At 47.2% G+C, this 23,681-nt stretch overlaps 1 protein-coding gene across 4 annotated transcripts; it reads left to right on the forward strand.

Moving 5' to 3' along the window:
- Positions 1 to 261: 261 nt before the first annotated feature.
- LOC139577207 (transducin-like enhancer protein 1) lies at positions 262 to 22,655 on the forward strand. 4 transcript variants are annotated; one of them, XM_071404141.1, is made up of 20 exons: positions 263 to 972; positions 1,318 to 1,418; positions 1,960 to 2,023; positions 2,539 to 2,583; positions 6,466 to 6,528; positions 6,630 to 6,734; positions 8,836 to 9,022; positions 9,299 to 9,315; positions 12,904 to 13,020; positions 13,230 to 13,283; positions 13,517 to 13,669; positions 13,866 to 14,004; positions 14,449 to 14,648; positions 15,556 to 15,632; positions 15,758 to 16,007; positions 16,174 to 16,421; positions 20,042 to 20,189; positions 20,744 to 20,894; positions 21,691 to 21,767; positions 21,912 to 22,655. In XM_071404141.1, exons 1-20 carry the CDS (start codon positions 949 to 951, stop codon positions 22,017 to 22,019), a joined length of 2,328 nt encoding a protein of 775 aa, XP_071260242.1. In that variant the 5' UTR covers positions 263 to 948; the 3' UTR covers positions 22,020 to 22,655. The 4 variants fall into 4 exon arrangements, with proteins under 4 accessions (XP_071260244.1, XP_071260242.1, XP_071260243.1 ...); XM_071404142.1 differs by having other exon boundaries at positions 14,467 to 14,648; XM_071404143.1 differs by lacking the exon at positions 6,630 to 6,734 and having other exon boundaries at positions 262 to 972.
- Positions 22,656 to 23,681: the final 1,026 nt, after the last annotated feature.

The following is a 23,681-nucleotide window of genomic DNA, read 5'->3' on the forward strand; positions in this document are numbered from 1 at the left end:
TCGCCACGTTACTTTGACTGACAGCTGAGATCTGTCACTCTCCAGTACACTAGCCGCCTTGTGCTTTACTCCTCGCTAAACCTATCCGTCACTCGGATTGGCTAGTGTCTGTGTAGCTCAAAATAATCGACAGACTTGAATGCATTCAGAGGAAATCTATTGGTGGATTCTACATATTGCGTCATTATCCCACGTGGAAAGACAATCCCTATTGGCCCGTGTACATTTTCGGAGGCAGTTCATTTTCTGGTTAGCTGGGGGAGTGTGAAACCGCGTGAGAAAGTTGCCATTGGGGTAAAGCGAGGCTTGACGCTACATTGTTGAGTTGATAGTGGGAGTTATTATCAAAACTAACAACATTTTCCCCGTACGAAACCTTTCTTTAGACTGGAGTATTTTCCAATCTTACGTTTCATCGAGTACAGGCTATTATTCGGATAACGAATAGTAATTTATGTTGAGCATTCACCACAAGCGACCACGGCAAGTCAAGTGGGAACTCTTCATTACAATTAACTTATGTGGATTTGTTCTAGTAACCTACGCTTTTTTCCCTGAGCGCGTTGTGGTCTTGGCTCTGTTGACTACAACTGGAGTTTCGGCTATTCGGATATTTCTGCGTGGACAGGATCACACAGCCTACAACAGAGGAAGACCGCTCTTGTTTTTCTCCTCTGGATGACCGTATCCCTTGTTTTTACGTTTGATACATGGTCGTATGCTGGAGTAAAGAAAGAGTATTCTTCCGCGCATCAGTCGCCGGAGCACCGCTGTTGAGGAGTTGACTGGAGATCTAGGAGGACAAACGGTCGGACGTTTTGTGTCAATTTACGGCCAGTCTCGGAAGGACCTAGGATGCATTTATCGTAAGGTGGAGCATCCCCACGCCGGTCCCTATTTTGATACCAGACTGTTTTTTAGGAAGAGGACGTCTGCGGAGGTAGAACGATGTTCCCCCAGGGTCGACACCCGGTAAGGTTGGCCAGTGAAACGCATCCCCCATCCGCAGGTTCTCTGCACTCATTTGTCATGTCGAACCATTCTGTATACCGGCGATGGTGGGTCAGTCCCGGATGTCGGGCGAAGCCCCTTTGTTTGTCTTTGGCTTAGAGGCTGTCAGCCTGTAACAGTTCTGTAATGAGTTTAACATGATGCACTCTCAGTAATTGGGGCTAGGCGCACATCGCACTTGGCAGCGCACATCGCACTTGGATGCTATATTGCTGTTTGTAATTCACTGTTAATTAGCCTACATCTATGATGCAGAATCAAACGGACAGGTATTGAGTGATGTGACTTTTTATTTTATTTTGATAGACGCCCCACCAGGCCCCGGGCCAACCTTTCAAATTCACCATTCCAGAGTCACTGGACCGCATCAAAGAGGAGTTCCAGTTCCTCCAAGCCCAGTACCACAGGTGAGTGGCTGTTCACACACACAACCCCCACACACACACCCCACCCCACCCCCACACACACAACCCACCCACCCCCACACACACAACCCACCCACCCATATACACTCCGAGGCCAGTATGTCACACTTTTTGTGCTCAGACTGTGGTAGGTATAAGCCATGCTGATGTGCTTAAGCCAGAGGGTAGAGTCGAGGTCAGATTTTCATAAATCACCTCTTATTTTCCCATGTGTGGGACTGGGGAGGAGGAGAGGAGAGCGATGAAGTGCCCTGCATGATAACAGTAGTAGGCAGTAGGCTAGACTGCTGCTATCATAGCCATATGACCTAGAATGTCTTAATGGCCTATGCAGCAGGTAAACAAATATTGGTCTTGCATGATTCCAAGAGGTTTTCCAGACCATGCCGCTCTGCCCTACAGACCATATTAGATATGTTTATCTGAACTAGATTTGGAATGTCTTCTGGGTATGTGTTCAGGATTGGTGGTGGTGGCTATGTGGCGTCCTGTTTTATTTTGATAGTGTCTCTGTCCTCGGCAGTTTGAAACTGGAGTGTGAGAAGCTGGCCAGTGAGAAGACAGAGATGCAGAGGCACTATGTTATGGTGAGTCCAATCAGCACACACATTCTAGATGTTAACGCACTATCACTGTCTGGATTGATACTATTGCCACATTGCAAGCATACTGTCAACGTTTATTTTTTGCTTACACACACAAACAGGCCTATGCACACACATTGATTTCCACTACATTAGCTCTATATATATATATATATATATATATATCTACATTCTGAGGTTGTTTTGTCTTTTTTGCATTTTAGTCGTTTAGCAGATGCCGTTATCCAAAGTGACTTACATTTAGTGCATTCATCATAAGATAGCTTGGTGAGACAACCATATATCACAGTCATATCAAGTACATTTTCCCTCAATGAAGTAGCTATCAGCTGGGTCAGTGCTAGTAGGAAAAGAGAAGTGGTGTTAGGGTGGGGAGACTGACTGAGATGCCTTACGATACTCTTTGAAAAGGTAAAGCTGTTAACTAGCCCTCTCTTTAAGATAGTTTACTTCCCTTTCCTCTGTCAGCCTAATGATTACAACTCTGTCATCCACAGTACTATGAAATGTCTTATGGGCTGAACATTGAAATGCATAAACAGGTAAGCTTTGCTCACACTCGCTCTTACTATTTCCTATAGTGTGTGTGTGTGTGTTCACGCAGAGAATGGGCTTTTAGCCTGCCAGGAAGTGTGTGTGTGTGTGTGTGTGTGAGAGAGGGTTTATCAGTGATGGATGGTGCTCTGTTTCTCTCAAGTTAGACCTGGTGGTACGAGCTCAGAGGCAGGATGAATTACTCTGTTGATTGATTGGTACTGTCTGGGGGAGTAGCCTGTTTTATTGCATTGAAGAGGCTGGGCTGGGGAGGGCATAGGAATCAATCACAGAGTCCTTTATCGAGAAAATGCAGAGGAGCACTCTTCCTCAATACACACACAGGCTTGCCCCACAGGAACAGAGCACTCTGGCTCACAGCATTTACCAGTAATTACCACAGAAATCGATTGGTCAGGACAGAGGAAATTGGAGGTGGAATAGCCTGGGTGGTTTGCTGAGGAAGGATTATGTGTGGTCTCTCTCTCTCTCTGTGTCGCTCGCTGTCCCTCTCTCTCGCTGTCCCTCTCTCTCGCTGTCTCTCTCTCGTTGTCTCGCTGTCTCTCTCTCGTTGTCTCGCTGTCTCTCTCTCGTTGTCTCGCTGTCTCTCTCTCGTTGTCTCGCTGTCTCTCTCGCTGTCTCTCTCTCGCTGTCTGTCTCTCTCGGTGTCTGATAGTAATGCATGCCTCCTATTGTGGGGAAGATGTAATTTCTGCTCATTGTCTCAGTAGAGGTTGGTATTGTGAGTGCTGTATCCCTGCCCCTGCCACACTGTAGCCAGTTGCTCTGGCCACACCAGCCCCAGGCCTGCCTCCCCTCTGTCTGCACCGCTGCCTGATTGAATGAAGTTGGAGGAGATGGGAGTGCAGACCCATTCTCCTGCTGCTCATATTAGGGTATTGGGGCTGAATTCCAAACCTATCCTTAACCCCTACACCTACCCACTTTATGTAGACCTGAACGTTTTGATTCAGGTTTAATGAAGCAGTATGGTATTAGGCCTAGCTCCATCTTGCCCTCTGATAGGTTAGACGTAAGTTTAGTCTATCCAGCCCTCAGGTGTAGTATAGACCCAGAAGTGCCTTGGGGTTCAGTGTAGATCTGGAATTCAACTTGTCCATGTAGGGCTCTCTGCTACCTGGCAGGCCCTCAGACCTATGGCCTGTAGGCCCTCGTCACTGATATACTAGCTGATGACTCGACAACTTGCCATGATTTCCATGTGCGGTTCGTCGTGTCACCTACTACCATAGTTGAACACACTGGTTATTGTTCTGAATCAGAGCGGAAGTCTGCTCCATGACCAAAGGCCTTCCTTTCGTTGTAAGCCCCTGGCATGTGTGAAAACCTCCACGCTGTCTGTCTCCTGGGGTTGGGTCGGGTAAGAGATGGGCGAGGTGAGGGACTTTTATTGGCCCATTGATTTTCTGGCTCCTCTGACCCACTTGGGCATCTGGCTCTGGGTCGCGCAATGATTCCCTTAACCGTTCCTTAATGAATCCCTGTTAATGCTCTCCTGTGGGTTTAGTGCCCAAAGTGTCTTGGAACTCAGCCTATTCCCGGCCTGCAGCACCTATGTGCCGGCTAAGAATACCCCTCAGAGATGGTGCTTCCCTTCTGGGAAAGTACAGTGGGGAGAAGCAGGTCTTTTCTTGGCTTACAGGTATATTCTAGGAGCTAGGCAGGTGTATTCTAGGCCAGCTGCTGTGGTTCTAGGAGCTAGGCAGGTGTATTCTAGGCCAGCTGCTGTGGTTCTAGGAGCTAGGCAGGTGTATTCTAGGCCAGCTGCTGTGGTTCTAGGAGCTAGGCAGGTGTATTCTTGGCCAGCTGCTGTGGTTCTAGGAGCTAGGCAGGTGTATTCTAGGCCAGCTGCTGTGGTTCTAGGAGCTAGGCAGGTGTATTCTAGGCCAGCTGCTGTGGTTCTAGGAGCTAGGCAGGTGTATTCTAGGCCAGCTGCTGTGGTTCTAGGAGCTAGGCAGGTGTATTCTAGGCCAGCTGCTGTGGTTCTAGGAGCTAGGCAGCAGACAGAAGCAGGTGTGCTAACGGGAAACCGGTGAGGCTGCCTCTTTCTAGGGCGTGTCACAAAGGCTGCTAGAAGATTGGCTGGAGGATCTCTTCTGATAATGTAGCCAGCATCTGATATCACAGAGATCTGTATGTATCAAGCGTCTGATCTAGGTCAGCACTCCTGCTCTGAGAAGCTCAATACATACGGCCCATGGGCCCTGACTCCATTTCTCACTCGCTTTTCAAAAGAAAATGGGATGTGTGTGTGTGGTGTTTGTGTGTGTCTGTCTGTCTGCGAGTGTGTGTGCGTGTTTGTGTGTGTGTGTAATGTCCTATTACTGCGTTCGAAGGGTCCTCTAATTCCCCCTGTACCCTGACCCGCCTCAGATCAATTTGATTGGACGATATGTAATTTGAGCTGCATCATCTGATTTGCAGCCTCAGTGGGGGTATAGGGTATCCAGCCAATCGCAGTCACCTCCGGGGGCCGGATGCCCAACCATGGATATGAGTGGGACGAAATTAAATTAGGAGTGATGAGATTATCTTAAAGCACCGATGGGAATAGTAGCGAGGCAGAGGGTGAAACTTAATCTAAGGCTGACATGATAGCAAGGCAGGAGCCTTGGTATGATTCATTGCTGTGTGTGTGTATGGTGCGTGTGTTTTCTGAGAACTGTGGCAGGCAGCAAGCTGTTAACTAGCCCTCTCTCCAGTGAATTGTTTATGGAGTCACTCATACCAATATTTACTTTTTAAATTTTATTTATCCTTTATTTAACTTGGTTGGTCTCATTACGATAAAGATCTGGACCAATACAGCATTGATCCTATATCTTGACAGATGGCGGCAGTTGGTCCTGAAAGCAGTTAGACATGTCTGGCTATCCTTCAGCACATCTCCAGCATCACATGCACACTAGGGTTTACCGATATTTGGTCAGACCTCTTCTACGATATGCTACTCCTAATATCCGATATAATCGTTTTGCAATGTTAATGACTAGATAATTCAAATGTTAGTTTTTATTTCCGATATAATAGTCACATTCTCATTACTATGATCTCTCCACCATTTCCTGGTTGCTAAAACATCAGTTTGTGACAAAACAAGCAAGTATAGTGTAGAGAATCATTGTACCATCTAAACCGCTGTGAGAGAAGTTTTCCATAACCAAAAATATAGTATTTTCAGCTGTTTGAAGCTGCTGTACAAAACCGGAAGTAAAAGACACAAAAACAAAACTTAAGAACAGGGAGCATAGAAATAACGCACATAGAACAGATCTACTGCTTCTTAGACTTGCTTTCAATGAGAATGACAGATCAAAACTCACATTTCTATATATTTCTATATATATATGTATATATCTATATATTTGGTTGGGTCGCCCAAAAGTTACATATTGCAGCTTTAAATAATCTTAGTATGACTACAAAATAAGACTTAGTTCATTCATTTAGATTTTTATTTTCAACATATTAATATAGCCTAACTGATAAAACTGCACAGTTTTGGTATTTGTAGAGTTCAAATTGTCTTAACCCTCACAATACATTTTCAATGTCTAATATCACGATATTTAATCATATATAGGATATCGGGTGCAGTTGACCTGGGCTGTATTCACTAGGAACCAATGGGGAGGGACATACCTGAATTAGTCCATTAAGAAACTCTCGATTTCAAAACTGTTTTGCTACACTGTGCACTGATGAATAAACCCCAGCTGGAGTTGACCTGCACATGGCTGTGTGAATACAAGGGGGAATGTTTTTATGTCCGACGGCCCCTAGGCACTGCTGGATGTATCTTCTAAGCTGTGATGGTCACTGCACTATCCATACTGATCCATCCATCCTCTCTCTACTCCGTCCAACAGACAGAGATTGCCAAAAGGCTCAACACCATCTGTGCACAAGTCATCCCCTTCCTCTCACAGGAGGTAAGTGTGTGTGTGTGTGTGTGTGTGCATATATGTTGTCAGTACATTTTGTGTAGTAGGCCCAGGATATTAGGTGTGTAATGCTGTGTGTGCCCATGCAGCACCAGCAGCAGGTGGTCCAAGCGGTAGAGAGAGCCAAGCAGGTCACCATGGCTGAACTCAACGCCATCATTGGGGTACGGGGACTTCCCGGCCTACCATCCACTGTAAATACACTCTACTGCAACTTCCTGTGTGTGTACTGTGAGAGTGTGTGTATGTGTGACATGCTATTAGTGAAATGTCGACATGTCTGTGACAGTTCTTTACCGGGATATGCTGCTGCTGTGTTTGGTAACCATAACAACATGCATATTTTTAGTTTTTATTTTCTTTAACCTTTATTTAACTAGGCAAGTCAATTAAGAACAAATTCTTATTTCCAATGACGGCCAAACCCGGACGACGCTGGGCCAATTGTGCACCGCCCTATGGGACTGCCCTATGGGACCCGGAATCCAGGTTGTGATACAGCCTGTATTTGAACCAGGGTGTCTGTAGTGACGCCTCTAGCACTGAGATGCTTTGCCTTAGAACGCTGCGCCACTCGGGAGCCCAGCAGCGTAGCTGCTGCTGTGTTTGGTAACCATAACAACACGCGTAGCTGCTGCTGTGTTCGGTAACCATAACAACACGCGTAGCAGCTGCTGTGTTTGGTAACCATAACAACACGCGTAGCTGCTGCTGTGTTCGGTAACCATAACAACACGCGTAGCAGCTGCTGTGTTTGGTAACCATAACAACACGCGTAGCTGCTGCTGTGTTTGGTAACCATAACAACACGCGTAGCTGCTGCTGTGTTTGGTAACCATAACAACACGCGTAGCTGCTGCTGTGTTTGGTAACCATAACAACACGCGTAGCTGCTGCTGTGTTTGGTAACCATAACAACACGCGTAGCTGCTGCTGTGTTTGGTAACCATAACAACACGCGTAGCTGCTGTGTTTGGTAACCATAACATGCGTAGCTGCTGCTGTGTGTTGGCTGTTTGGATTTTCTCAACGGTTCTGTGAGGCTTTGGAAGAGGGGGAGGCTGAGGTGGTGGGGGAGGTGGGTTTGATGGCTGTGGCAGGGGTGGCGGTTGCCATTTGAGTCTTAATTGCAGGATTCCAGTGTGTATAAAGTGGGTTTGAGAGTCTGGTCCCCCCCACCAAGCTGTCAGTCACTGTGTTTGTGTGTGTTAAATGAGTGTAATGAAGCATGGACACCCTCACCCCTCCCTCCACGGCTCACCCTAACACCCCCTGACACACAGGCTCCCCCCGCCTCCACCAATACTTCCCCTCCATTTACTCTCACCAGTGGGGGGGAGGTGTGTGTGTTCGCATGTGTGTGAGCGAGCGCTCCTTGCCATGCTGTTTTGGCACATGGAACAAGGGCTCGGTGGTATGTGTGTGTTTGGCGGGCAAGCCCAGGGATTAGCGCTGTGAAAGAGTAGGTATGGGGTTAGAGTGCTGTGGCGTCTCTCTCCTGTGGTTCTGAGGAGGAGGAGGAGGGGGGGGGGGTGGCTTAGTCAATTAGAGATAAAGAGGAGGGTTGACCTTCACCACCGCCCCTCCCCCACTCTCCTGCTGAGACCCTCCCCCTCCCCCCGCGGCAAATCTCCGAGGTTTGATTCCTGCGGCTACTGTCTGAAGACGCAATAATGATGTTTTGGAACACAAAGGCATTTCACGCTCAGACGAGCGCCTGATTTGGTGTGAAAGAGACCGAGACCTGACAGCTAAACGCCCCCAATCCACCAGAGCCCTACTCTCCTCCCCACCTTCCCTCCCTCCCTGGCCCGCAGGCAGCAGCTGGGGCTCTCCAACCCCCTCCTCCCTTCCTCTTCAAGCTCTGGGCTGTGATCCCAGCTGTCAGTATTGTTCTCTCTCTCTCTCTGTGTGTGTGTGTGTGTGTGTGTGTGTGTGTGTGTGTGTGTGTGTGTGTGTGTGTGTGTGTGTGTGTGTGTGTGTGTGTGTGTGTGTGTGTGTGTGTGTGTGTGTGTGTGTGTGTGTGTGTGTGTGTGTGTGTGTGTGTGTTTAGAAATATAGAGTGTGTGTTGAAGGGAGAGGATTATGGCTCTGCCATTATTTGTAAGAAGGCCACATCGTAGAAAGCTGCTCTGGATGAAACACTGAAGGGTCATGAATTCCTCTAGGTTTTCACATTGATCACTCTGCTCCATCAGTGTGTTAATGGCTTGTTCTATTGATTGACACACTTTCAAGTGGATTGGGGAATATTGATTGATTATAAATTAGTAATTGATTGCCTCTCTCCTGTAGCAGCAGCACCTGTCCCACGCGCACAGCTCCCATGTCCCGCTCACCCCCCACCCCGCGGGGCTCCACCCGGCCCATTTGGGGGGAGGGGCCAGTCTGCTCGCCCTGTCCAGTGCCCTGGGGGTGCCGCCACCCCACCTGGCCAGCAAAGAGGACAGGAAACACCCAGTGGAGGCCGAGCACCTGAGAGGTGAGACCCACCCGGCCTTGTTGCTGGGCCTGCATCTGAGGAGGAGTCTGTCTGGCTCGCCCACATAGCCAGACAGAGGGAGGAGAACGGACTGGACTGTGTTATCATTGGGTTTGTTAATAATAAATATACTGAAAACAACAAGTGCACGGCTCTGGATTCTAATTCTTTTATTTTTCTCTCCGTTTCTTTTTGTGTGTTTTCCATGCCTCCCTCGTGTGCGCCCTGGTGTCCTCGACACCTTGATGCTGTGTGTCATCGTTGCTATGGGAACAGAGAGAGAGCCAAGCACAGTAAGTACTTCCTGTTAGCTATGGCTGCAGCCTTGGCAAGCGCTAGTTAAATACCTGAAAGGAAGCGTCATACCCCTCCTAGATGATATGATACGAGAGAGTCAACTAGTCCTGAAATAAAGCATCATACCCCTCCTAGATGATATGATAGGAGAGAGTCAACTAGTCCTGAAATAAAGCATCATACCCCTCCTAGATGATATGATAGGAGAGAGTCAACTAGTCCTGAAATAAAGCATCATACCCCTCCTAGATGATATGATAGGAGAGAGTCAACTAGTCCTGAAATAAAGCATCATACCCCTCCTAGATGATATGATAGGAGAGAGTCAACTAGTCCTGAAATAAAGCATCATACCCCTCCTAGATGATATGATAGGAGAGAGTCAACTAGTCCTGAAATAAAGCATCATACCCCTCCTAGATGATATGATAGGAGAGAGTCAACTAGTCCTGAAATAAAGCATCATACCCCTCCTAGATGATATGATAGGAGAGAGTCAACTAGTCCTGAAATAAAGCATCATACCCCTCCTAGATGATATGATAGGAGAGAGTCAACTAGTCCTGAAATAAAGCATCATACCCCTCCTAGATGATATGATAGGAGAGAGTCAACTAGTCCTGAAATAAAGCATCATACCCCTCCTAGATGATATGATAGGAGAGAGTCAACTAGTCCTGAAATAAAGCATCATACCCCTCCTAGATGATATGATAGGAGAGAGTCAACTAGTCCTGAAATAAAGCATCATACCCCTCCTAGATGATATGATAGGAGAGAGTCAACTAGTCCTGAAATAAAGCATCATACCCCTCCTAGATGATATGATAGGAGAGAGTCAACTAGTCCTGAAATAAAGCATCATACCCCTCCTAGATGATATGATAGGAGAGAGTCAACTAGTCCTGAAATAAAGCATCATACCCCTCCTAGATGATATGATAGGAGAGAGTCAACTAGTCCTGAAATAAAGCATCATACCCCTCCTAGATGATATGATAGGAGAGAGTCAACTAGTCCTGAAATAAAGCATCATACCCCTCCTAGATGATATGATAGGAGAGAGTCAACTAGTCCTGAAATAAAGCATCATACCCCTCCTAGATGATATGATAGGAGAGAGTCAACTAGTCCTGAAATAAAGCATCATACCCCTCCTAGATGATATGATAGGAGAGAGTCAACTAGTCCTGAAATAAAGCATCATACCCCTCCTAGATGATATGATAGGAGAGAGTCAGTCCTGAGCATCATACCCCTCCTAGATGATATGATAGGAGAGAGTCAACTAGTCCTGAAATAAAGCATCATACCCCTCCTAGATGATATGATAGGAGAGAGTCAACTAGTCCTGAAATAAAGCATCATACCCCTCCTAGATGATATGATAGGAGAGAGTCAACTAGTCCTGAAATAAAGCATCATACCCCTCCTAGATGATATGATAGGAGAGAGTCAACTAGTCCTGAAATAAAGCATCATACCCCTCCTAGATGATATGATAGGAGAGAGTCAACTAGTCCTGAAATAAAGCATCATACCCCTCCTAGATGATATGATAGGAGAGAGTCAACTAGTCCTGAAATAAAGCATCATACCCCTCCTAGATGATATGATAGGAGAGAGTCAACTAGTCCTGAAATAAAGCATCATACCCCTCCTAGATGATATGATAGGAGAGAGTCAACTAGTCCCTGGTTGCTAGGGGACCTGATGCTACTTTGCACCACAAAGTACAAGCCATCTAGTTTCCCCCTTAGCACTTTTGATGTTAACCCCTGCTAATCATTCCTTAAGCCCACTCATTATCTTTCTCTCACACAGACACAGCTCTGTGCCACCCACCAGCCTTGCTTTGATTCACCTCCCTTTCTCTCATTCTCATGTCAAACTGGCCTTCATTTAGAAATGCATCCATGGCCTTTAAGTGTGTGTGTGTGTTTTCTGAGGTTAACATCATGGCAGGGTGGGAGGGGGCTGGGGTGCTGGGCTGCCTGCCGTTACTGGATTGGCCTGGATCTGCCCTGGACTGTTTGGCGCTCTCTCCAAATGAGGGAATTAGCAGAGCCCTCATACACGCACGTACACAGACGTACACACACACACACACACACATACACATACACATACACACACACACATACACACAATGACAGGAGCTCTCGCCCTCCACTGCCCGGCATTGTTGTGTGTATTAAACACCTCAGTGAGCAGATTGCCCCCCCCCCCCACTTTGCTGATCCTGCGCTTAAAGGGCCTCATTGTGTTTAATACGGCTGCCGGTCGGGGGGGGGGGGGGGGGGCTAGAGCGTCATGACCTGAGAGACAGCGGGGAAATTGCTTGTGTTTTGTGGGTCAGCGCTCTGCTTTCTAAAGCCTTTAAATAATGTTCCCCTGGGAGGGAGACTTTGAAGGAACCTTTGGCTGGGGGTGAAGAGGGGGAGGAAGAGGGGAGGAGGCCCCTTGCCCTGCCTGTCTATTGGGGCTCTCTGTGTGTGTCTGTGTGTGTGTTCTGCGGCTCCTGGATGCACATTTCATTGACAGCGTCAGGCCTAAATGGACTCCAACATGATGGGCTAATCCACACACAATGGAATCTGTTAGCCAGGGGAGGAGGGGGGGGGGTTGTGGAAGTGAATCTCACACACACACACACACACACACACACACACACTGCCCTTTAGCTACAGCAGTAATAGCTGGAAAGGGCCAGGAGAGGGAGCACTGATAAAGCGGCAGAACTACTCCAATCAGCGTCTTCTCTGCCGTGTGTCAGCCCACCACCACCTCCTTGACGTGAGGGTTTTGACTGAAGACTGACAGACAGCCACACCTGCCCCTGGCCTGGAGGGTGAAGGTGCTGTAGTGCAGGGCTCTGAGACACCATCCTGTTGGTTTTCACTCCAACCCGGTTCCTGGAGAGAGACCATCCTGTTGGTTTTCACTCCAACCTGGTTCCTGGAGAGAGACCATCCTGTTGGTTTTCACTCCAACCTGGTTCCTGGAGAGAGACCATCCTGTTGGTTTTCACTCCAACCCGGTTCCTGGAGAGAGACCCTCCTGTTGGTTTTCACTCCAACCCGGTTCCTGGAGAGAGACCCTCCTGTTGGTTTTCACTCCAACCCGGTTCCTGGAGAGAGACCCTCCTGTTGGTTTTCACTCCAACCCGGTCCCTGGAGAGAGACCCTCCTGTTGGTTTTCACTCCAACCCGGTCCCTGGAGAGAGACCCTCCTGTTGGTTTTCACTCCAACCCGGTTCCTGGAGAGAGACCCTCCTGTTGGTTTTCACTCCAACCCGGTTCCTGGAGAGAGACCCTCCTGTTGATTTTCACTCCAACCCGGTTCCTGGAGAGAGACCATCCTGTTGATTTTCACTCCAACCCGGTTCCTGGAGAGAGACAAAAACAACCTACAGGACGGTCGCTCTCCGGGAACAGGGTTGGAGAACCGTGATGTCGATGCTGATTTCCCCACTAATGTTAGGTTAGCATTGGGATGAAGGGAAGCTGATCTGTACCTAGGGCAAACCTAGGGCCTGTAGAATGTCATGTCTCACCCCTTCCTCCTCCTCCTGTCTTTGGCAGAGTAATACCCTGCTGGTTGCTGACAGTTTGCGTAACTCAGACAAGCGGCGCAACGGACCAGAATTTGCCAACGACACCAAGAAGAGAAAAGTGGAGGACAAGGACTCCAGTCATTATGTAAGCAGCAGCTGTGAGGGTGATACGTGTCAAATCAAATTGTCACATGTGCCGAATACAACATGTGAAATGCTTACATACAAGCCCTTAACCAACAGTGCAGTTCAAGAAGAGTTGAGAAAATATTTACCAAATAAACTAAAGTAAAAAGTAACACGATAAAATAATGTGTGTGTGTGCGGTGACTGACACTCTGTTTGTCCCCACAGGATAGTGATGGGGAAAAGAGTGATGACAACCTGGTGGTGGATGTCTCCAATGAGGTAACGTGTGTGTGTGTGTCTTTCTGACGTGTACATGCCTGTCTGAATGTTCTGTTAGGCCTCGCTAGATGGCTCAAAAATAGATGGATAGATGGATGTCATATAGGCCCTGGTCAAAAGTAGTGAACTATATAGGACATGCGGTGCTCTTTAGGACGCAGACTATTATTACACATGGGGGGGGGGGAAGTGGTGCACCGAGTGAGTCAGTGTGTGAATGAACCCCCCTCCAGGACCCTGCCTCCCCACATGGTACGCGCCTGCCATCCCCCAGGGAGAACGGGCTGGACAAGACACGTCTCCTGAAGAAGGACCCCTCCTGTAGCCCTGCCTCCACAGCCTCATCTGCAAGCTCCTCCTCCCTCAAGTCCAAAGAGATGGGAATGGTGGGTGTAGCTGAAGCCCTCAATACACCTAACCCAGTTCTGTCTAAACAAGACTTAAACTCTGGATCACAAACACACAACTGACCTTCAGCAGAATATCTCAGCTCTGTCTCTCTCTCGCTGTCTCTCTCTCGCTATCTGTCTCTCTGTCTGTCGTGTGATATCTGGGTAATGAATGCCTCTGTTTCCATGGCAGCGTGATAAGCCGGGTACGCCTGGGCTGAAGTCGAGCACACCTACTCCCAGAGGAGACTCCACCCCCGGACCCAGCGCCACTCCCAGTCTCCGGCCAAGCCTAGTCAAGCCCCCCTCCATGGAGCTACCTCACCCACCTAGTAAGACGATAAAAAGTCACACCTTTTGAATTGACCTTGTGCCATTTCCAAGCCTTCCTAACAGCCTACAAGGCGGCAGGTAGCCTAGCATTAAGAGGGTTGTGCCAGTAACTGTAAGGTCACTGGTTTCGAATCCCCAAGTCTGTGCACTTGAGCAAAGCACTTAACCCTAGTTGTCGCTCTGGAGAAGAACGTCTGCTAAATGAATAAAATGGTGCATGTATATTATAGGCCACCTACTTGTATACATTGGTTTTTGTTAGGGATTCTACACTCAAACTCTTTTGGTATTTATTTCATTAGTCCTTTAATACAATCCCCAAAAACTGCAATTCAGCAGTCAAGTTTTCAAGAAAGCTCTTTCAGTACAGTGCAAAAATGTGATGTGTTTTGGCATCATATGAATATGACTGAATACAGTTCCATTAACCCATCTGACAACAGCTCTTGTGTACCCCTCAGCTGCTGGTCTGCGGACCCCGCTGGCGGTGCCTGGGTCGTACCCTGGGCCTTTCGGAATGCTGCCCCATGCCACCATGAACGGGGAGCTGGCGGGCGCAGCCTACGCCGGCCTCCACAACATGTCCCCTCAGATGAGTGCTGCGGCTGCTGCCGCCGTGGCCGCATACGGACGCTCCCCTATGGTGGGTGTGTGCTTGTGTGTTCGCTTATTCATTCCATCCGAGTCCATAATATGTGCTCATTGCATGTCTAAACGGCTAACATGCTGACCAGACCGGACACGCGAGTGTGCGAGCGTCGCAAAATAAATTTGGAAATCCATGTTATTCAATTATTGCACCCACACTGCTAGCGTGCGCCAAGAAGCGTCTGCGACGCCAAGGGCTAAAATAGAACTCCTTTCTATTTCTGACGCAGATCACGCTGCAAGTCCTGCCTCTCCCATTTCCTCATTGGTTTATAGAAGCAGGAACCCACATGCTATCTCCTCATTGGTTATACCACGTGGGTGATTGAAAGACGTTTTGCCGGTTGTCGTGGTAATTCTATGAAAGTTTAGATGCGATCACCATATAAGTTCAAAGATGAAAAAGCCTGGAAGGAGGAGAGATGACTAGAAACGATTCGGTTGGCCGTTTTATGTGTGGATTAATTGTCGGAGTATAGGACCTTGTGCAGTTCAGGTAAAATAACAACTCAATGTTTATATCCCAGGACAAATTAGCTAGCAACAGCAAGCTAGCTAAATAGGACAAATTAGCTAGCAAGTGCAAGCCAACTAGCTAAATTGCCATACATGTTTAATGCTTTTCGACCTGTCCCCAAATTAATGTAATTGGTTCAGAGTTTGTTTTGATATTTTAACCTGCGTGTCGTGATCGCGTTTGTTGTGGGGGGACAAAATACATTTATGCAAGATAGCGCACGATGGCACACGCGTGCAGCCGGTTTGGGTTCCGTGTAAGTGTCTGTGTTTATGTAGGACCCAATACGCTGTCAACTGACCTCATTTCTCGTGTGTGTGTGCGCTCGCGTGCGCCCCCATGGATCTTTGAGTGTGTACTCATCCCTCTCTGTGTTCTCCCTCAGGTGGGCTTTGACCCTCATCCTCACATGAGAGTGCCTGGAATGCCCCCCAGCTTATCAGGCATCCCTGGAGGCAAACCGTGAGTGTGTGTGTGCGGAGACAGTGACCACTGTCCCAATACGTTTGGTGCTCACTGTATCTCAAATGTATTCCATGCCTCAAGTCCACCTTCCCTCTTCCTCCTCCAATTCGTCCTCCTCTCAGGGCCTACTCTTTCCACGTTAGCGCCGATGGACAGATGCAGCCGGTGCCCTTCCCTCCGGATGCCCTAGTGGGCCCGGGCATCCCACGCCATGCTCGCCAGATCAACACTCTGAGCCACGGCGAGGTGGTGTGTGCCGTCACCATCAGTAATCCCACGCGCCACGTCTACACGGGCGGCAAGGGCTGCGTCAAGGTCTGGGACATCAGTCACCCTGGCAACAAGAGTCCCGTGTCCCAACTGGACTGCCTGGTGAGTGCTACACAAATATACACGCTTTTATCCAAAATCACGCAGTTGACGCATGTATTGAGTAGCGTTGTGCGTATTTAAAGAGAGATCTTTAAAAACACACCTACCTACCACTTTATTTCATAGTTTGTGTATTAGAGACCAAATATAAGTGTGTGTGTGTCAGAACCGAGACAACTACATCCGCTCGTGCCGGCTGCTTCCCGACGGCCGGACGCTCATCGTGGGGGGCGAGGCCAGCACGCTGTCAATCTGGGACCTGGCCACGCCCACCCCGCGCATCAAGGCGGAGCTGACCTCCTCTGCCCCCGCCTGCTACGCCCTGGCCATCTCCCCCGACTCCAAGGTTTGCTTTTCCTGCTGCAGCGACGGGAACATCGCCGTCTGGGACCTGCACAACCAGACCCTGGTTAGGTAAGGAACACTGGGAGGAGAATACATGGCCAGTTGGTAATAGGTAGAACTGAATAGCCTTTACTAACCACAGGTCCAGCGTCAGCTAATGTATTATCCCCCTACTGTGGTAGGTAAGATTGGGGTAAGGTGATCTGTTCCTAGATATGTGGTTAAGGGCAACTTCTTTCCTTGAGTGAATACACATGAATGTTTGTACAGGTAACTGCCAAAATAAAGGGAACACCAACATAAAGTCTCTTAATAGGGTGTCACGGTAGAGGTTGACACGAGTGAAATTTCAGTCTTGTACTGTCCTTATCCCGTAATAGTCCTATAACCACGGAACTTTCCGGTCCCATCCCATGCTAATTTTTACATTCAGAAATAACTTCCTCCCTTAGCTGTTCGTCTGTCTGTCCCCTGCTCTGCATGTGAGTAGCCGTAGCAACTGCTGCTGCTCATGAGACAGTAGCCTGTCCTGCACACACAGAGGATGACAACCACAGTCAGTAAGTTGAACTCATGGATATGGACATGTGTAATTGCTCGGCAAAGACAACTCGATCAAATTTAGCTAAAACATTGCTCTTTCCTTTTAACGGCTCTGTTAGTGATGGGTCCTTGGCTGCAACAAGATGTTGGAATTCCTCTCTTGAAGGTTTCGTCATTCAGTCTTTTTTTTATTATAATTTTGTTTACCTTTATTTAACTAGGCAAGTCAGTTAAGAACAAATTCTTATTTACAATGACGGCCTAAGAACAGTGGGTTAACTGTCTTGTTCAGGGGCAGAACGACAGATTTTTACCTTGTCAGCTTGGGGATTCAATCTTGCAACCTTTCGGTTACTAATCCAACGCTCTAACCACTAGGCTACCTGCCAACTTACGTTGACATCTGAGGTAAATTAGTCAGTGTTTACACCAGTCTCAACGTCAACCGTGAAGAAGCGACTCCGGGATGCTGGCCTTCTAGGCAGAGTTCCTCTGTCCAGTGTCTGTGTTCTTTTGCCCATCTTAATATTTTATTTATATTGGCCAGTCTGAGATATGGCTTTTTCTTTGCAACTCTGCCTAGAAGGCCAGCATCCCGGAGACTCCTCTTCACTGTTGACGTTGAAACTGGTGATTTGTGGGTACTATTTAATGAAGCTGCCAATTGAGGACTTGTGAGGCATCTGTTTCTCTAACTAGACACTCTAATGTACTTGCCCTCTTGCTCAGTTGTGCACCGGGGCCCCCCCACTCCTCTTTCTATTCTGGTTAGAGCCAGTTTGCACTGTTCTGTGAAGGGAGTAGTACACAGCGTTGTACGAGATCTTCAGTTTCTTGGCAATTTCTCGCATGGAATAGCCTTCATTTCTCAGAACAAGAATAGACTGACGAGTTTCAGAAGAAAGTGCTTTTTTTCTGGCCATTTTGAGTCTGTAATCGAACCCATAAGTGCTGACGCTCCAGATACTCAACTAGTCTAAAGAAGGCCAGTTTTACTGCTTCTTTAATCACCACAAACGTTTTCAGCTGTGCTAACATAATTGCAAAAGGATTTTCTAATGATAAATTAGCCTTTTAAAATGATAAACTTGGATTAGCTAACACAACGTGCCATTGGAACACAGGAGTGATGGTTGCTGATAATGGGCCTCTGTACGCCTATGTAGATATTCTATACTTTTGAACGGTAGTGTACATTACCGTAGTGTTTCCTTTTCTATACATTACCCTAGCGTGTCCCATTCCAGACATTACCTTGGCATTACAGACATTACCTTGGCATTCCAGACATTACCTTGGCATTCCAGACATTACCTTGGCATTCCAGACATTACCATGGCATTCCAGACATTACCATGGCATTCCAGACATTACCCTGGCATTCCAGACATTACCCTGGCGTGTCCCATTCCAGACATTACACTGGCGTGTCCCATTCCAGACATTACACTGGCGTGTCCCATTCCAGACATTACACTGGCGTGTCCCATTCCAGACATTACACTGGCGTGTCCCATTCCAGACATTACACTGGCGTGTCCCATTCCAGACATTACACTGGCGTGTCCCATTCCAGACATTACACTGGCGTGTCCCATTCCAGACATTACACTGGCGTGTCCCATTCCAGACATTACACTGGCGTGTCCCATTCCAGACATTACACTGGCGTGTCCCATTCCAGACATTACACTGGCGTGTCCCATTCCAGACATTACACTGGCGTGTCCCATTCCAGACATTACACTGGCGTGTCCCATTCCAGACATTACACTGGCGTGTCCCATTCCAGACATTGCCCTGGCATTCCAGACATTGCCCTGGCGTGTCCCATTCCAGACATTGCCCTGGCGTGTCCCATTCCAGACATTGCCCTGGCGTGTCCTTTATTTTGGCAGTTACTTGTATATGTTCATGTGTTACTTCTGAGTGTACAGTGTAGTTACATGTGTGCTTGAGCTGGTCGTATATCATGTGTGTGTATTTGAGCATGTTCTGAATTGATATAATATATATTCTTTATGCAGACGTTTTCATCTAAAGAGATTCAGTCTCTGGGGGTGGGCCCAACGGGAATTGAACCCACAAACCTTGGTGTTGCAAGCGCTATGTTCTACCAACTGGGCCACACAGGACCATGTACAGTTAAGCAATAAGGCCCGGGAAGATGTGGTATATGGCCAATATATCATGGCTAAGGGCTGTTCTTAAGCACGACGCAACGCCCGGACACAGCCCTTACACGGAACCCAAACCGGCCGAGCGCGTGCGCCATCGTGCATAAATGTATTTTGTCCCCCCACACCAAACGTGATCACGACACGCAGGGTAAAATATCAAAACAAACTCTGAACCAATTACATTAATTTGGGGATAGGTCGAAAAGCATTAAATGTATGGCAATTTAGCTAGCTAGCTTGCACATGCTAGCTAATTTGTTCTATTTAGCTAGCTTGCTGTTGCTAGCTAATTTGTCCTGGGATGTAAACATTGAGTTGTTATTTTACCTGAACTGCACAAGGTCCTATACTCCAACAATTAATCCACACATAAAACGGTCAACCGAATCGTTTCTAGTCATCTCTCTTCCTTCCAGGTTTTTTCATATTCGAACTTATATGCTGATCGCATCTAAACTTTCATTGTATTACCACGACGACCGGAGAAACAGTTCCTCTTTCAATCACCCACGTGGTATAACCAATGAGGAGATGGCATGTGGGTACCTGCTTCTATAAACCAATGAGAAGATGGGAGAGGCAGGACTTGCAGCGCAATCTGCGTCAGATATAGGAATGACTTCTATTTTAGCCCTTGGCAATGCAGATGCTCCTTGGCACGTGCTAGCAGTGTGGGTGCAATAATTGAAAAACATGGATTTCTACATTTATTTTGCAACACTCGCGCACGCGACGTGTCCGGTCTGGTCAGCAGGTTAGCTGTGGTATATTGTCCATATATCACAAACCCCCGAGGAGCCTTATTGCTATTATAAACTGGTTACCAACGTCGTTAGAGCAGTAAAACTAAATGTTTTGTCATACCTGTGGTATACGATCTGATATACCATGACTGTCAGCCAATCAGCATTCAGCGCTCGACCCACCCAGTTTATAATATTTGATAACGTGTGTTGTCCAACACAGGCAGTTCCAGGGCCACACAGACGGAGCCAGCTGTATTGACATCTCCAATGATGGGACCAAGCTGTGGACAGGGGGGCTGGACAACACAGTCCGATCCTGGGACCTAAGGGAGGGACGCCAGCTGCAGCAGCACGACTTCACCTCACAGGTACACACAGACACACACACACACACACCTGAGAAACACAACTCATGCAGCACGGCTTGAAACCGCAGGTTGACGCACACGCTGCACACACAGGCATCTCACATCACTGGTGATGAAGGATCTCATGCACTTTGGTTGCAGCTCATTGTCACCTTGCAACGGTGTATTCTTAAGGACCTCCTTGTGTAACAGGAGAATCCAGAATAATGCAGGACTGATCACCTATCACAGGTTACAATGCCCAGCACAATATAGTGTATTAACAGGTTTGGCGCGGAGCAGGATGATATTAGCTTGATACCTAAGGAGTGAATTGTAAAGGGGAAAAGACTGGGCTTCTTGTTGTGGCAGCTGGGGCAGTCCTCTGTTAATTCACACATTATATACAGGACATTAGCCACAGCTGTGTGCTAGCAGAGATGCTATTGAAACAACAAGGCCTGGAGCGATACTTTACTTTTAATACCGCAAACGGCAATCAGTATTTACCCACCTAGTTGTTGTTGTTTTACCACTTCATCAGTGACACACACTCTGCCCTTCCCTCTCTCCAGATCTTCTCTCTGGGCTACTGTCCGACGGGAGAGTGGCTGGCGGTGGGGATGGAGAGCAGTAATGTAGAGGTGCTCCATGTCACCAAGCCAGACAAGTACCAGCTGCACCTTCACGAGAGCTGTGTGCTCTCCCTCCAGTTTGCCTCATGTGGTAAGACCAGATCTCTGTATGACTGACGTCCTCGAGGTCTGTATGACTGACGTCCTCGAGGTCTGTATAACTGACGTCCTCGAGGTCTGTGTATGACTGACGTCCTCGAGGTCTGTGTATGACTGACGTCCTCGAGGTCTGTGTATGACTGACGTCCTCGAGGTCTGTGTATGACTGACGTCCTCGAGGTCTGTGTATGACTGACGTCCTCGAGGTCTGTGTATGACTGTATGACTTCTTGTTAGCTGTGTTTTGTCTCCCTGTATCCTGTTTTTTTAAATATTTTTTTTTATATATATATATATATAACTAGGCAAGTCAGTTAAGAGCAAATTCTTATTTACACTGACGGCCTAGGAACAGTTGGTTAACTGCCTTGTTCAGGGGCAGAACGACAGATTTTTACCTTGTCAGCTCAGGGATTCGAACCTTTCCGTTACTAGTCCAACGCTCTAACCACTAGGCCACCTGCCGGGTTAAATTTCCGCTTTCGAACTGTGGTTTTGTTTTCCATTTTGAACTGATGTATTAAACTTCCTGTTTTATTCTGTTTAACTTTTCTTCTCCACATTCTGACCTGATATCTGACCTCTGGTGATATCTGACCGTGCCATAGCCTTACATTCTGTTTCCATGCGTCCTCATATACAGTAGCTCTAATCCTGACTTGATGTGATTATAAGCCCTCTACTCTGGTATTGGCCCCTACAGTATTAGCTGTCATAGCTTTATGTGATTCCTAAAGCTTTTTCTCTTTCTTTCTCTCTTTCTCTCTCTCTCTTTCTACCACCACCAGGTAAATGGTTTGTGAGCACAGGGAAGGATAACCTGCTGAACGCGTGGAGGACACCGTACGGAGCCAGTATATTCCAGGTACACACACACCTGTCTGTTCTCTCCGATCGGCCTACCTACCAATGTTTTTTTGATCTTGTGTCAAGGCTGGGTGTTAAGCTTTCACTAATCTTTCGCTCTATACCCCCCCCCCCCCTTCTACCTCTCTCTCCGCTTCTGTAGTCGAAGGAGTCTTCGTCGGTGCTAAGCTGTGACATCTCAGTGGATGATAAGTACATAGTTACAGGTTCTGGAGATAAGAAGGCCACTGTCTATGAAGTCATCTACTAGACTGCACTAGTGAGCGGATCGGCCACTGACAAACCAAAGTGGCTTTTTACTGTCCTACATCTGACCCTTGGTCAGGGAATCCTAAAGAACATTCTATATACGTGACCTTTCTACTGTCGTACAGCTGACTCTGGGTCAGGATATCCTACAGGACATTCTATATTCATTACCATGGGCAGAGCCCCCAGAACAATGACTGATGGAAATGCGGACCGAAACCTCAGATATGCCGAATTAACAGCATTGTCGTTTTTATTTTGACAGACGAAGAATGTGAATGGCCTGGTGACCTCTACCCTTTGTGACCCCTAACCTCTGACCCTAGCCTGCTTTTCTGCCAGACATGAGCCCCCACACTGACTCTTCACCCTAGTACCGTGTCCCATCCTACATGTCTGCTATCGTGTGATTAGTTCAGTTTTATTCTCTTTGTATTTTTATCGGTTGAGCGTTTGTAAAAAAGTGTATATATTTCTTTTCTTACAGTAAATGCTTTAGAAATAACAGAAATGTTTGCTATGTCTTTTACATGGAAAATAATCTAACCAGGAAAAAACACTAAATGGTCTTAATGCTAGCTAATATAAATCGAAAGAAATTACTAGACAATAAATGTTATTTTTTTCTTCGAACAAACGTCTTTTCTCTGGCTTCCAAAGTAGTGAACTGTATCGGTAAGGCCATGACCTTCCATCCAACAGGTCCTATATTCAGACTGCATCGTCTAGTTCAGGGGTCTTCAACCTTTTCTTGCCTTCCCCTCTCAGGCAAACCGGCGACCCAGGGACCCCATCATACATTAGCAAAAAAAAAAAAAGGTAATTTGTCTTATCAGGTGAATGATAATGGCAAGGAGAAGTCATCAACATTTTTTAAATGAGATTTGGTAAGTAGTTATTATTTAGACTTTCCAGCATTATGATTGGAAGAGGAAGTGTGAACTCTTAACAGCCTATTAGCTAGAAAGGTAACTAAGCACATGTTCGCTAAGAGCAACTGTTTAGCTGGTTAAACAAAGGTTAGCCATACTTAATGTCCAAGCTAAGAAAGCCTACCGACAGCCAGTGGCACTTGCTGCACTGGTAACCTATTATCGGGTGCTTTTTCAAAGCTCTAGTGAGTAATATTTGGCTCCAGTGAGGACAATTTGCTCAATATTAGAAAGAGGGTATTCTCTTCTCTACCATAGATGACGTCATTCAATATTTGTTTATTCTGTTGCTAGGGATATTAATCGACCTTAGGGAGGAAAAAATACACTTATACTGAACAAAAATATAAATGCAACAATTTCATTGATTTTACTGTGTTGAAAAATGAGGAAATCAGTCAATTTAAAATAATTCATAAGGCCCTAATCTATGGATTTTACATGACTGGGCAGGGATGCAGCCATAGGTGGGCCTGGGAGGGTATAGGCCCATCCACTTGGGACCCAGGCCAGGCCAATCAGAATGGGTTTTTCCCCACAAACGGGCTTTATTACACAGAAATACTATTCCGTTTCATCAGCTGTCCGGGTGGCTGGTCTCAGACGATCCCGCAGGTGAAGAAGCCGGATGTGGAGCTCCTGGGCTGGCGTGGTTACATGTGGTCTGCGGTTGTGAGGCCGGTTGCAAGTACCTCCAAATGACCTAAAACGATGTTGGCAGTGGCTAATGG

This window comes from Salvelinus alpinus, chromosome 5, assembly GCF_045679555.1.
Source record: "Salvelinus alpinus chromosome 5, SLU_Salpinus.1, whole genome shotgun sequence".
Lineage (NCBI taxonomy): Eukaryota > Metazoa > Chordata > Actinopteri > Salmoniformes > Salmonidae > Salvelinus > Salvelinus alpinus.

Bases quoted from the DNA above. Each gene is read 5' to 3' on its own strand.
- LOC139577207 (XM_071404141.1), top strand. From the start codon at position 949: ATGTTCCCCCAGGGTCGACACCCG. The intron at 2,584-6,465 runs GTAAGCTTTGCT...TCCGTCCAACAG, and splicing joins ACATTGAAATGCATAAACAG to ACAGAGATTGCCAAAAGGCT. The intron at 6,529-6,629 runs GTAAGTGTGTGT...GTGCCCATGCAG, and splicing joins TCCCCTTCCTCTCACAGGAG to CACCAGCAGCAGGTGGTCCA.